At 41.6% G+C, this 13,662-nt stretch overlaps 1 protein-coding gene across 1 annotated transcript; it reads left to right on the forward strand.

Annotated features, from left to right (window-relative positions):
* The first annotated feature begins 1,358 nt into the window (after positions 1 to 1,358).
* On the forward strand, positions 1,359 to 3,065 carry LOC111248580 (actin, cytoplasmic 3). Its single transcript, XM_022801125.2, has one exon. It carries the CDS (start codon positions 1,564 to 1,566, stop codon positions 2,689 to 2,691), a length of 1,128 nt encoding a protein of 375 aa, XP_022656860.1. The 5' UTR covers positions 1,359 to 1,563; the 3' UTR covers positions 2,692 to 3,065.
* The last annotated feature ends 10,597 nt before the right edge of the window (positions 3,066 to 13,662 follow it).

The following is a 13,662-nucleotide window of genomic DNA, read 5'->3' on the forward strand; positions in this document are numbered from 1 at the left end:
CTCACTTTATTCGAGCGGTCCGCGAGTGTCGATCGGATAATGACAAGATATTGACAGCTTCGTAGAGCGTCTCGTGCCTGATGTATGGCGAACACTCGTTCCTCTTCTGCGCTCTCGCGATAGGCTTAGCGTTGGCCGCGTACAATAGAGTTGAATCTAATTTGAAAGATGATCGATATGCGAGTGCGTGCTCTAGGCACGCCGAGTAAATAAAGTTGTTCATTCAAAATCGACTCCGAGCCCAGACCTTAGTCATCCATAGTTGATCTTTAGTGAGCGTATTCCAGCCATGGACCCATGGACCCCTATGTTTCAACATCTCTATAGAGCCGAAACAGGTCAAAAAACTTCTTCACTTACTGTGAGCTTCTTAGTCGTGTAGAATAAATCCCTCGGGAGAAAGAATAATATAGTCTTTACCCGCATCGTCACGTAGCTTGCCAAGAAGCTAGGGCTTCTTAGAAAGTAGACATTGTTGCAAGGTTCTGGCAGATTGGGTTTAATGTAATGGATTGCTCTAATAATGTTTGTGCACTATGGACACAAAGATAAAGGCGAACTTAAATACAAAAACAAACCATACGCATCTAATCGGAATCAGAATCTTCGCCGCTACGAAATTCTAGATGAGTAATGTAAGCAATAAAATTTTAACTAATTCAGGTTAACTAGGATTCATGCTACATCTAGCGGTCACGAGTCTGTCACGTTTTACCTATAGGAGACGATTTTACATAACTATAGGTGTTCTGTTTAAAACCTAGCTTTTATAAGCCCAATGGGAGCTTTAAAGCGACACCAGACTAGCTGTTTTCCCAGTGGAATATGCCGCTTTATTAATTTAAACAATACAATGCTTGTTACGAAATCTGAATCATTGATGCCAGATAAGGGCGTCAGTAATGCTTGTAATAACGAAATATTGAATTATCATTTTATATTTGTAACTAAAGAAGGAGGTTGACCTTTTCAAGATCCACAAATAAAAGATCCTCTCTCTAATCAGCTGAAATGAATGAAAGTGCTTAACCACTAATGTCGTATGCCTGTAAACATCCTGCGAGTGAACAATGACCTTTTGGATATTTAATCGAAACTCAGTCGATGTCAGTGACAGGTCTCTACGAAAGTGACTGCTGTTACTACGCCTACTCCCATATAGTTCTATATGAGTCTCATCTATGTAGGCAGTGGCTGCGATTACTAATCGATTTGTATTTATAGATGCATTGTAGACGTAAAGGAAATGCTTAGCTTGGCTCTGTTTGTCACAAATTCGTTTCAAAGTAATGTATATTTCTTTGTTAAATTAAACCTATCCTATAGTATATGTCGTTAGCCTCTGGTTTGATCAGATGAAGGTTTAGCCGTCCAACCCACTGCGTCGGGACTACAAGATGATGTTTGCGGTTTTCATCACAGGCTATTTTTCAGAATAACGATGTTATGCCGATCTGGCCGATTTATCGCAGTATCAGACCTGTTCGCCTAGAAGAATCATTGGGCTACGTGAGCTCTGTGTGCTCTATAGGAACTTGTTTATTACTGCAATAAGTCGGCGGTATGTACGACGATACCACCGCTCTCGTTGTTGACAATGGTTCGGGAATGTGCAAAGCGGGTTTCGCTGGAGACGACGCTCCGCGCTCAATTTTCCCATCCATCGTTGGCCACCCTCGTCACCAGGGAGTGATGATCGGTATGGGAATAAAAGACTCGTACGTTGGAAATGAAGCTCAATCTAAACGCGGTGTCCTCACTCTAAGGTATCCCATCGAGCATGGCGTCGTCACGAACTGGGATCACATGGAGAAGATTTGGCACCACACGTTCTACAATGAACTCCGAGTAATCACCGAAGATCATCCCGTGCTTCTTACCGAAACGCCTCTTAATCCTAAGATGAACCGCGAAAAAATGACACAGATAATGTTCGAAACGTTCAATACACCTGCAATATATGTTGCTATCCAAGCTGTCCTGTCGTTGTACGCATCGGGTCGTACAACCGGCGTCGTGCTTGATTCAGGGGACGGTGTGTCGCACACGGTACCCATCTACGAGGGATACGGGCTTCCCCATGCCATCATGCGTCTCGATTTCGCCGGTCGCGATCTTACCAACTATCTAATGAAGATTCTTACCGAACGTGGCTATTCCTTCACGACTACTGCCGAACGTGAGATCGTTCGCGACGTCAAAGAGAAGCTATGTTATGTGGCAGTTGATTTCGAAGAGGAAATGGCGAAAGCAGTCTCTTCACCATCAATAGAGAAATCCTATGAGCTTCCTGATGGACAGGTGATCACCATCGGAAACGAGCGTTTTCGCTGTCCGGAAGCGCTTTTCCAACCATCGTTTTTTGGAATGGAGGTATCCGGGATTCATCACACAGCTTATGCATCTATTATGAAATGCGACGTTGATATTCGCAAGGATCTGTACGCCAACACGGTCTTGTCCGGGGGAACAACGATGTACCCAGGAATCGCCGACCGTATGTATAAGGAGATTAGCAATCTGGCGCCATCTACGATGAAAATTAAAATCATTGCGCCTCCGGAGAGGAAATACTCGGTCTGGATTGGAGGGTCAATCCTGGCCTCGCTTTCAACATTCCAACAGATGTGGATCACGAAACAGGAATACGATGATTGCGGTCCCTCAATTGTCCACCAGAAATGCTTTTAGATTCGTTTAATATGACGGCTGGTATTGATTTGTCTGATATTGATGGATGGTATTGATCTGACGGCCACTATGGGCGAATAACTGATGAGACGTTAATAGTATCGACACCAGATACCATGAGCGCCGCAAACATCTAACAGCAACAGACCTCTTCTCTAATTTTTTTTTCTAGTTTATTTTATTTAAACAGTAAGCTACCGCTCCGTTTTTCACGTTCCATCGAAAATTTTTGACCTAAGGCATCGAACGATCATCCGGGTTACTAATCAGATCAATGTTTGATCGGTAAGCTTCACTATCGATTGATATCATCACATAAAGGTCTATTCACGTGTGCTATTTTAAGATTTTTAAAAAATTTTAGAGAAATTACTCGCCCATTCGTTAAATAAATATATATACGAAAATTTCTATTGTTCTTGCGTATTTAAGTGCTTCGGTACAAGATACTTCGTAGCGCTTTGTGTATAATAAGTTCGTTATCACTATATTTGAGAAACACCATTCTATTGTTCTTGCGTATTTAAGTGCTTCGGTACAAGATACTTCGTAGCGCTTTGTGTATAATAAGTTCGTTATCACTATATTTGAGAAACACCACAACTTCAAAATTAGAAGAACGATAGATTTATAGCTCCCATTAATTCCCAAAGCGAGAACAAAGAGCTTATGTGGGTTGCGGTCCAAACTACAATTTATTGTTAGAAAGAGCCTAAGTAACTCTAATTTTAAACTGTCTAAAGACACAAACCAGCGTATGCACGTTCGGTATGTTGTTGGCATTTCCTTAATTCTTACCTCATACCTAAATCCCGCATCAGTTGGCTCCGCGCTAACGAAACGAACCTTATGATATTAAAAAAATCTTTGTAGGACCTTTGACACAACCTTTTCCATCATAACAACGCCATGCAAAGTGTTCAGCAAGCTATATACACTCATAAAAGTTATTCACTGCATTGTTGGTCTTCGGCACAATTCTTATGTAGCAGAATCGCAGATAGTTGCAGCCGGTTTTTCCCGGACGATTCTCGTAGCATGCGTTATGACTTCCAAACGCGCATACAGATTTGTCGCACCGTACTACATGGTGCTGCTTCTGCCTATACTAATCTGGCTGTTCATACTATTGTTGGGTCTGTATTAGAAAAGTCTTTTCTCCGTCGCATCTACCCATTTAAGACTCTCGAGGTCAGGAAGCGTACAGGCGCGTCCGAAAGAACGCTTGGCCAAGTTCGTTCGGAAGGGGACGCGAGTGAAGGTCTACATTCTTCGTGACTTTTCTCTCTGTTCGTGTCACAGATCTGAACTAACTGTGGTTTGGGCCGGCGGGAACCAAATAAGAGCTGCCCGGAACAGCATCGGACTGCGTATGGTAGTGAACTGCACCGCAAGCAAAGTATGGTAAAATGGTAAGACGAATGAACCAAACGAAAAGGGTCGCAGTTCGTTGGTTGGTCTATGATACAAATGCTGTTAGTAACCCAACGTTCCTCCCCACCGACTACGCCCACCAGTCAAGGTCCTTTAAAAGAGCTGACTACTATGGCCTGCGTTTGGCGCCGTTTTCCCGTTCGACTATTACTATTACTGTTTCTATGGGCCACCGAGATCCGCCTCGAATGAGATGGTCGTGTAGGAAAGAAAAGGTCAGACACCAGCGACGCACGAACGAAGTCTATCTCTTCTTCATCGAAAAGTTTGCTGCTACTTCTAATGATGCCTCTGACTAAGTCTAACAGAAAAGCAACTCTCTAACTACATGCTGTTACTACTGCCGCTGCCGCGCACTGGTGGGCCACCTAGAGCAAACTGTTTAAAGGAGGAACTACCGCCAGTTGGTTAAGGAAAGATCGGTTGGCCGCATCGAGGCAAAGAGCATGCAGGCTTGGGGAGCCTGAGAAACATAATTTGAAATTGGAGCAAAAGGACCGAGAAAATCTAGCCAACAGCAAAGAAGGCTTCATTTCGAGTACCGAGTGATGCTAATAGTGACACAAGCAGAAGGCGAATAGGGTGCAGGTTGCAGACTTGAGCTTCAAAGACGGGTGAGCCTCTTTCAAAAGCATCTGCTCTAACATAGGGTTACCATAAACTTCTGATTCTTCCCGATTCTTCTATGTGAATGAGTCGGCCGAATGTAATAAAGGCACTAAACAGACCAACAAGCGGGAACAAAATGATAGGCCTTGTGTAGCGATAGACATCGTCACTGCTTATGTGGCTGATGTCACCATTGAATTTTGCCTGAATGTGCTACTAACTGAAAGGGGCAATTTTCTGGGATGAGCCTTAATTTCTAATAATAATAGAAGAACAGTGTAGTTCAGACTTCGATGACTTCTCAAATGAATATATTTATATCACACATAACATAACATAGTTAGGAGTTATGTATGTGTAAAATGAAATATATAGTGAAACGAAGTAAATGATCATTTATTAGATTGTAGTTGTTTATACGAAAGAGGAAGATAAGTAAGATGAGTCTGTCATAGTTTGTCTAAGTTTACTTTTAATGTAGAACGCTGGCCATGCAAGTTACGGAATATCTACGTTTGTCAGAGATCGAACAATATGCATATTCGGTGTAGATTCATATTAAAAGTCATCATTAAAGTATGACAAATCTGCGCCGACGGACGTTATCAGACAGCCACTGCAATATTAGTATTCGGGATTCTAGTTTAGGTAAAAACTACTGTTGCGGTATCTACCAAAATAGATCGAATATATATATATATATACTCTTTGAGCTCACACTAATATTTCTGTCGATAAAACCTGTTTGTCATCCTGAGTAATCCTTATAAGTTCTCCTTCTTATTATCATTATTAATTATTAAAGCCGCAAGTCAACACAGTAGCTAAATGAAAAAGATTAATAGTATTTTTGTTCATATTATTATTTCTGCTACTAATAATATAATCATTATATTTCTTTCGTTTCGGTATGAAAGATGCTGGTTCGGTGCTTGTATGGGAACGCATAGTAACGGGCGACAAAAACAGGACTTTCCGCATACGGGCCTTCACAGGCACCACTTAAAGTCACGTTAAGGGTTTAAATATTTAAGCAAAACTTTCATTTTATGAGTGCAATTAAGGGCACAGCTGTTGCGGCTTCTCGCTCGAACATTCTCCATCGTCGCATTAAGGGTTGTGGGCGTCGCTCACAGCAGCGCCTGGACGACCAGCAGGCCTGCCGGTCGGCCATAACGCAATGCTGATGTACACGGCAGCTAGCTGTCGCCTGCGACGCGCATGGCTGGCCTGCTAGCTATAGGGCACCGCGTTTCTCATTTCACAGATGAACTTAAGTCCACCATAGGCGATTGAAAATGACTTCCATTTTGACAGCGGTAGCCAGCGGCTGATGGGGGAAATGTTCTTCATGAGAAATAAGCATCACTCAGAGCGAAGCCGTATTGAGAGAACGACCCATCAAGCGCAAACGAAGTTCACTGCAAGCAGAACATTATTATTATTATTCGGAATGTAGTTTGATCTGTGTGCGTTCAAGTCTGCCCTGGACTTCGACGGCCAAAGTATTTGTTTGAGACGCCTGCGAGTCATCGAAAAGATGCGATTTCCATGGTTAGCAAATTGCCTATGCTTGGTTGAATAACAACCATATAGGCGTTTACGAACATAGAGTACCGAAGATGAATCACCGAAGCAGATATCTACGAAGTCAAAATCCCATATTCGCTAAGAGATTTCTTGCAAGCCTCAAATGCAGCAGAGGTAGTAATGGGCATCTTTTAATTATGCATCGAAATCGATTGAGCCTGGCATTGGTACTGCGGTTTGATACAGCAGACGATACGAAACATCCTCAGCAGCTTGATGTTCAGCTTGTCGACAGTAGTTAAGATAGTCCGTTAGATTAGGTCAGCTGAATATTGGGTGACGGTAGCAGTCCTCTCGGATGGGGGAGTCGGGTAGGCAGGGGGCTGAACATGACTGGTGTTAGGGTCAAAGGGAGCAGCTTGTAGAAATAGGTACACGACGCCGCCCTGGGAATCATGCCGGAACTCGGTCGTTGGCAAGGGCATGCAAATCGAACATTCAATGGCATAGCTGCGGAAGGACAGAGCTATCTAGCGGTGTCCTCGGTTGGACAAAGGCTGAATGTTCTGAATTGAAGGGAAAACTATATATACACACTTCAGAGATACAGTAATAATAATAACTTCTGAGACATGGTACATTTTTTTTCCATATATATGAATCAGTACAATTATGCGCTAGCTTTAACGGTACATTATCATAAATAGGCGTAACAAGTAGAATACCACAATGTACTGATTTTATTAAAGAATTATAATAGTATAATATATCTGGTGCTACTTGCTACGTTAAAGACTTACGCAATGTAGATAAGCGCTAGTGAATGGCTAGCCTTAACAAAAAGAACGAGCAGAGATGCACAGTGTTTCAGATGTAGCTATAATACCCGTGATACTCGTTTAGAGACTCACAAAGCAGACAACTGACCACTCAGATAAATTTTGAATCTATTAATGTTCTTTGTTTGCTACAGACGCCCAGTTAGCGCATATGATTTACGGTAGGTGTGCCACACGTGTCTAAAGGTACAGCCTAAATAGGCCTGACCACGGAAACTGTCTGTGGTATATTGTGACGGTTGTATATTTTTGATTCTAATTTGGCGGTAGGATGAGATACGGCATCGGCGAAAGAGATTGTTGGTTCACTAATAGGTCACTGACACCAGCAGCCTTCCAAAAAATCCTAGTATAGGTCGACTTTACTTCAGCGTAAAAGCAATGTGCTAACAATTAACTGAAGAGCTTTTCCATTGTCGTTAATGTGCCCAAATACAAAGCAAATGTCATTTTAGATAAACTATTAGCATCTGATCAGTTGTTACTAAAGGCAATTTTCATTTAAGTTCTAGTGGTCCAATGGTACAACTTATTTTCGGAATCTGGCTCGTTCTACGTTCGGAACGGCAAGAAGTGGAAATATCGTAATTTTGAACAAATATTAAATAACAGATATCTGTTCAGTGGCAGTTTTGCGTGTACAATCGAAATACGGACGAGAAAAGGGCCTATGGTCGCGGATGAAAGAAGTGATCCACATTATGATAATATACACCTAATAATACAGTGAAACAAACTATGGAGTCGTATATTCCGGGTGATTTAACTTTATGGTGGAATAATTTTAGTGTTTCGTTAAAACATACTCGTGAAAATTTTTACGGCCACAGCGCGGAACTCATCACAGGACTAAAAAAGCAATCCTTCCGACGATGTCTCGACGATGTGCGGTTTCGGCGTGTCCTAAGCGGCCTGGTTACTCTGTCCGCTCGGGCAGTGTATTCTCTTACCTTCTAATGAACAGAAGTTAAATTTTCATTGCGCCGAATACGCCTGTAACACAGACAACATATGGATAGTGTCTGTAAGCAGAAAAAATTAAGGTTACAGACATTATTCATACGTTGCATTTTATGAATGAGAAGAACATTTTTTTTTTGCACATTTGTAGTTACTTTTTATTGTAGAGCGTTTGGCTTCCTAAACGTTTATCGCAGTAGACCACCTTTGAGAGTCGTTACCCGACAGATTTTGTAGTTACAAAAAATAAGCAATAATGCACGTAGCCTATGTACCCAAAAAACGTTTCAGAGTACAGGGGAATAAGGCTTGTTTTTTTTTTTGGTCACAACTAGATCAGTTTACGGTATTCTTAGGTGACAAAGATAATAGACTGCTAAAGTTTAAGATCAAGGAATAGCGAGGTCTTACGTTTAAGCTGATTCCGGTTGACTAACAAAAATGGCTAATTTTAAAATAAGAATGGGATAAAATATTAATTCGAATAAACAGAGTAGACCAGGTAGTGGAATTTTTTGAATTACATCTGGAATTACATGATGTTCCTTTGAGTATGCATAGTTTACGTCGTATTAAAGAACTCTAGCTTAAGAACTTTTCCCATTTTTTTTTCGTAACATTCAGTAGAGTTTTTTCAGTTGAGTTGGTAAATAGGGACATTTTATTCTAATTTTTTTCGTCTGACTGCATCTATAATAGATCCCGAATTGTTGCAAAGAAAAACTTGCACTTTTGTATCCTTACTTCGAATTCGAGCTTCTGTTGACAAAGTTTGGTAGGTCGATTGCTGCGTTTCGTTATTAACAGTTGCTATACCCTTATGCAGTTAAGCTGGTATTTCCGCAAGACCAATTACCAATATAGATCGTTTCTCGCGAAATGATGGAGGTTATTCAAATGAAAATTAACGATAAACCCCTTTAGAACTAACTAACCTTTAGAGCCAACAGTTTTTTTTATTTGTCATCAATTTTTTATCGTAAAAATGCTTCGATAAAGTTAATACGAGAGAAGTAGTCATGAATGTGTTTTTTTTTTTTACTAGCTGGACACTTCTAAAATAAACCTATTTGTTACGGGCTGAGTGTCGGGCTAAGGCCACTACCTTGTAATCTCGATTCCTTTCTCTGTTCCAGTTCCTCATTCAATAGCAAACAAGTGATACTTAAGCCGGGTTCCTAAATCTGAGCAAGTTTCCTGTTCTGCGAATGAGCTTGGTCTTACTACTACGTACACGACGCGCTCGTTTCTTAATAATGTCTCAAGCCGTCTGCTTTCTAGGCGTTGCTTTTCTGTCTTACACTACATTAAACCTACCACTAGCAGTCGATTCGAAAGCTCAGATTATTTTTAGAATTTCAATTTTGCAAAAGTTATCACATTGTAATCAAAATGTACGTCATCTGCTACTAATTATAAACGTAATACGTTTTTTAGGGATCGTTCATATTGACCATGCATTGTTGAAGCAGGTATACAAGAAGCGTCGGTAAATTTAGTGTGAATATAGTGCGTGCGAGCCGATTATCTTTATTCCAGTTATCCTGGTCCAGCAGGAGGTACCGTAAAATGCCTTCAATGCTTATTTCTGTAACTCAGAATTAATCATTCCTTTTACACCTTTCGTAAAGCAGAACAACGAATCATCGTTGACCAAAATAGCAAAATGTGTTCTGCTTTTAATAACGGATTGTGCTAGTTTTCTAGACTCTTATTAAGGTATAACGTAGACCTTATTAACTCTATTTAAAGGAAAGTTAAAAGGAGAAACAAATAAGGTCCTTACCTCCACACGGGACTGGAAGAAGAACTGCTGTCTTTAGGTGGCCCCAGAGAGAAGCGCATCAATCTGTCTGACAGAAAAGAAAACATCGCCGGGGCTGTGCTAAAAGTGGAAGGAAGTCGCGTTGACAGAGCAAGCGATAGCTAAAGTATCTAGGCTGTTTTTGATACTTATGCCTAAAATGAGAAGTCCCTCAGTAACCTCAAAATGTCGATATTGGAATCCGTAGTGTTATGTGCTGTCTCGATAGAAACGAATATTACTCAGAGGAACAGAGGGCCTGGTTAAGGACACCAAGAGTATTACAGTAGCCAGAGGTTAGTATACGACTGTTTGCAATGAAATTCGCTCAAATTTGCTGGTGAAAGGCAAACGATGGATCGAAATGCCAAAAAAATTATCACAATTGGAAACGACAGACAAAACAAATAACTGGACAACGTTCCTCATCCCGGACCTGCGAGTCTCTCTCATTCTTCCTACTGGCCGTGTCCAAGTATATACATATATATATATATATATATATATGGTCAACAGTAAACCTGTATGGGGAAAATAGGGAAAGTCTAGCATGCCATACGGTATTATTTGAGTCAGGCAAAACAGATGGGGTGCGCCATATTGTAGTTGCGAGAAGAGCGCAGAGAAGTACTGTCAGATGCGTCTAGAACAACATAACTAATAGGTGTTGATCATATTTTCAGATCAGAAGAGTGAAGTAGAGGAGAAAAGTATTGGGGCATATTATTCGCTAATTAAAAAAAAATAATTTTAAGGCGTAAAAACGAAGCCTTGAAATACAAGACGCGGAAAAAGAGTAAAGATTTAAAAAAAAACTGCAAAACGCTGCATCATTAGAGTGAGGTTTTTTTTTAGTTTTTGCAAACAAATGGGTTAGTCTCACATTGGGACCCCATCAAATAAACCATAAAGAGAAACAGCTCAAGGTATATCGCTCGTGTGTAAATGCATTGCCCTATACTTTTATAAAAAACAAAGAAAATATTATTATTGTTATTAAAATTGGTCAAAGAGGCCGTACATAGGGTATGATGTTACCAGTTTTTTTTTTAATATGTAAATGTATATGGAGCTGCACAGCTCGCCTAGCTGATGAAAACAAGACTTCACTAGTATATAGATGTTCTAGTCCATTACTTAGTTGGGGGAATGTAGCATACAACAGCGCGTGCCTTTAGAAATCATTTTAGAGTACGGGCTTTTAGGTGGAGACGAGACTTTGCCTTGATACACTTTTGAAGTACCGTGGAACAGATTTCCGCGCATATAAAAACACGAACATGTATTTTTCTTACACTCTCGAGATAATCTTCATCTCTATTTTATTCGTGTTAGTAGTTTCATTGGGTCTGTAGACAGCCTGGGCTTTGAGACCCTTTTCATCCACTTATTTCGTAGAAGAACATCGTGTCTTACAACGTAGTACTTGCTATAGTGTAGCTTTCTCCGAAGTGTAAATTAATCCAAACATTAAAATAGCCCAAACAGACCAGTTTTGGCATGCTAGCAGTCCGTATGTTTTCTTCATTAAACTCTAGTGAAGGTCGACCCTCTTCCTCTTACTCTCGGCTATTGATATTTTCCACATACGGCGAAGTCTCCGATATCTATAGTTTTATAGATTCAAATTAAGAGATATCAAAGGCTGCGATCTTAAGTGCTTTCAAATCGCCGTACTGCCCTTATTTGGAAAAGTCTAAATTTATTTAATCAATAATATTTGTTGTGCTGGCTATTGGTTCGACTTCGTGTCCGTTTAGGTTGCGTAGAACTTTTTTAGGTAAAACCCTTTTTTTCAACCCGCGTGATTCGGTTTTGAATATTCAGCTCATCATTATATTGAGAGTTTTGCGGTCCATCTTTTTCGCCATTGCGATTTAGATTTTGGTAGACTGGACAGTTCTCAGGTGTAGGGTAGCTGACGAATTAGTTTTTAAAATAAAGACTACTCAATTGTTATCTAACTTGTTCCTAATGACGATATTGGATCGGCCTACATTAGCTTTATTAAAATATATGGACTATCTATATGATATTAGATTACAGCGTCATATACATGTACCGCTAACTTTATAAGTTATAATTATACTATGTCTTGGTCTGTAGATTTCACGTACTAAAATACGATGAACAGGCTGAACGAAATGAAGCATACCATGCGTTGATTCTGCGGTTAATCTTGGCCATTTATCTAAGCGGACCCACTTATGCCAGGTCACTCTTCATTTCTCTTACTGTATTTTTTGCGCCGCCTCGGGTGATTGCGCTCTACAATCTGACCAGGAACTCCGTGCATTGTGACCAGTTTCGAACGCAGTAGCGGGCTGTTGATCAGGAGCGCAAGCCAGTCCCATTTTGACTTTTGGGTTCGGTGGAGCGGTTTCATCTTGCCCGCCTCACTTCATCCCACACACTGGTCCCTTTTTTTCTGAGCCTCACAGCTATGCGTGCTGCTTTACGACCTTGCTTGTTGGTGCTCTTGGTATTTCTCTATGTGGGCCCGTTTTCGTCATCCGTTGCAGAGCCGAACTGCTATTGGCTGATTGCGGCTACTGTTAAGTCAACGGTAAATTTGTCACGGCAACGGCTGCAGTGAGCGATGCTGAGTGCATTCTTAAACTTCAACGAGATAGAGGCGAAATATACAAAAAGACAGAGTGAAAGATAGCGAGAAAACAGGAAGTTAGTCGGAGTGTAGGCGTCAGCGCTAGGGGGCAGCCGCAGGTTCGTTAAAGGGGTTAGGGCAAAGCAGGAGCAGACGAAACTGTGACGAAAATGGGGACAAATGTCTAAAGGAAGCCGAGGGGAGGCTGTCCCGAAAATTTCGCCTTTGGCTTTGCCTATCCACCAACACCCCATACGAAGGGCTCAGGGGAAATCATGTATGCTCCGGCGCCTACCCGCGGACATTTCTGTTCGCGTTCCCCCTGCGCTTTCTCTTCACCTCTTTCTAGCGGCAAGCGCTACAATATTCGGACGTCGACGACTTGGTTATTCCTTGGTTACATACACACACACATATTTAAAGATACGCGCTTGTGTGAACTAGACTTCTTTAGCTCAATTTCTCACCTTACGGCTCGTCGTTCTCTAATAGCGCCGTCGCTTCCGTTGTGGAGTCGCGCTATGAACGTTCTGCAACTGACTAGTCGCTCTTTGTCGACTCATCCCTTAACACACGCTTAGCTGCAGTCAGCCTACCCGACCTCTCCAGACTTATGTATGACCCTCCTATATGCTTCTTCTTTCACTATTTATGGCGAACAACCTTTCGCAAAATTTTGCGCAAGAGAAAAAGTGAGTTTTGCGATGCCTGTATGCGCAGAGGTCGTTTGTCAGCAGCTTCCGAGAGTCTCCCTGCCGGCATTCTTATCGAGCGCGAACTGCGGCGTCAGCTGCGACCGCCACCATCGTAGTTATCTGTTCCCTACCACCGTTACTGTGGGTACCTACGAAGGCCTTAGCTTCGATTTCTTCTGAACCATCGCGTACATCTGATGTGTGACGAACCCGATATACACGGGAACATCGTCAAAGCGTCATGCGTCCATAACGTATTTCTTGTAGTGAAGGATGCGGGACAAAGCTTCGTAAAGACTTTTGGAAATTCCCAGCGAAGTCTTGGAAAAAACAATGGTGACATTGTCACTCATTTGAAGGCTTCGAACGTGGCCTCGCACACGCAGCGCTCTTGCAAGCATACGCAACCCGTCTTAGAACACCTCAAGGCACCAGGCTAGAGACGACATCCTTTGGCATTCTCTCCGGACGCACACATCATTGGCTGATTCGCGC

Source organism: Varroa destructor, unplaced genomic scaffold (genome assembly GCF_002443255.2).
Source record: "Varroa destructor unplaced genomic scaffold, Vdes_3.0 BEIS01000004.1, whole genome shotgun sequence".
Taxonomy (NCBI): domain Eukaryota; kingdom Metazoa; phylum Arthropoda; class Arachnida; order Mesostigmata; family Varroidae; genus Varroa; species Varroa destructor.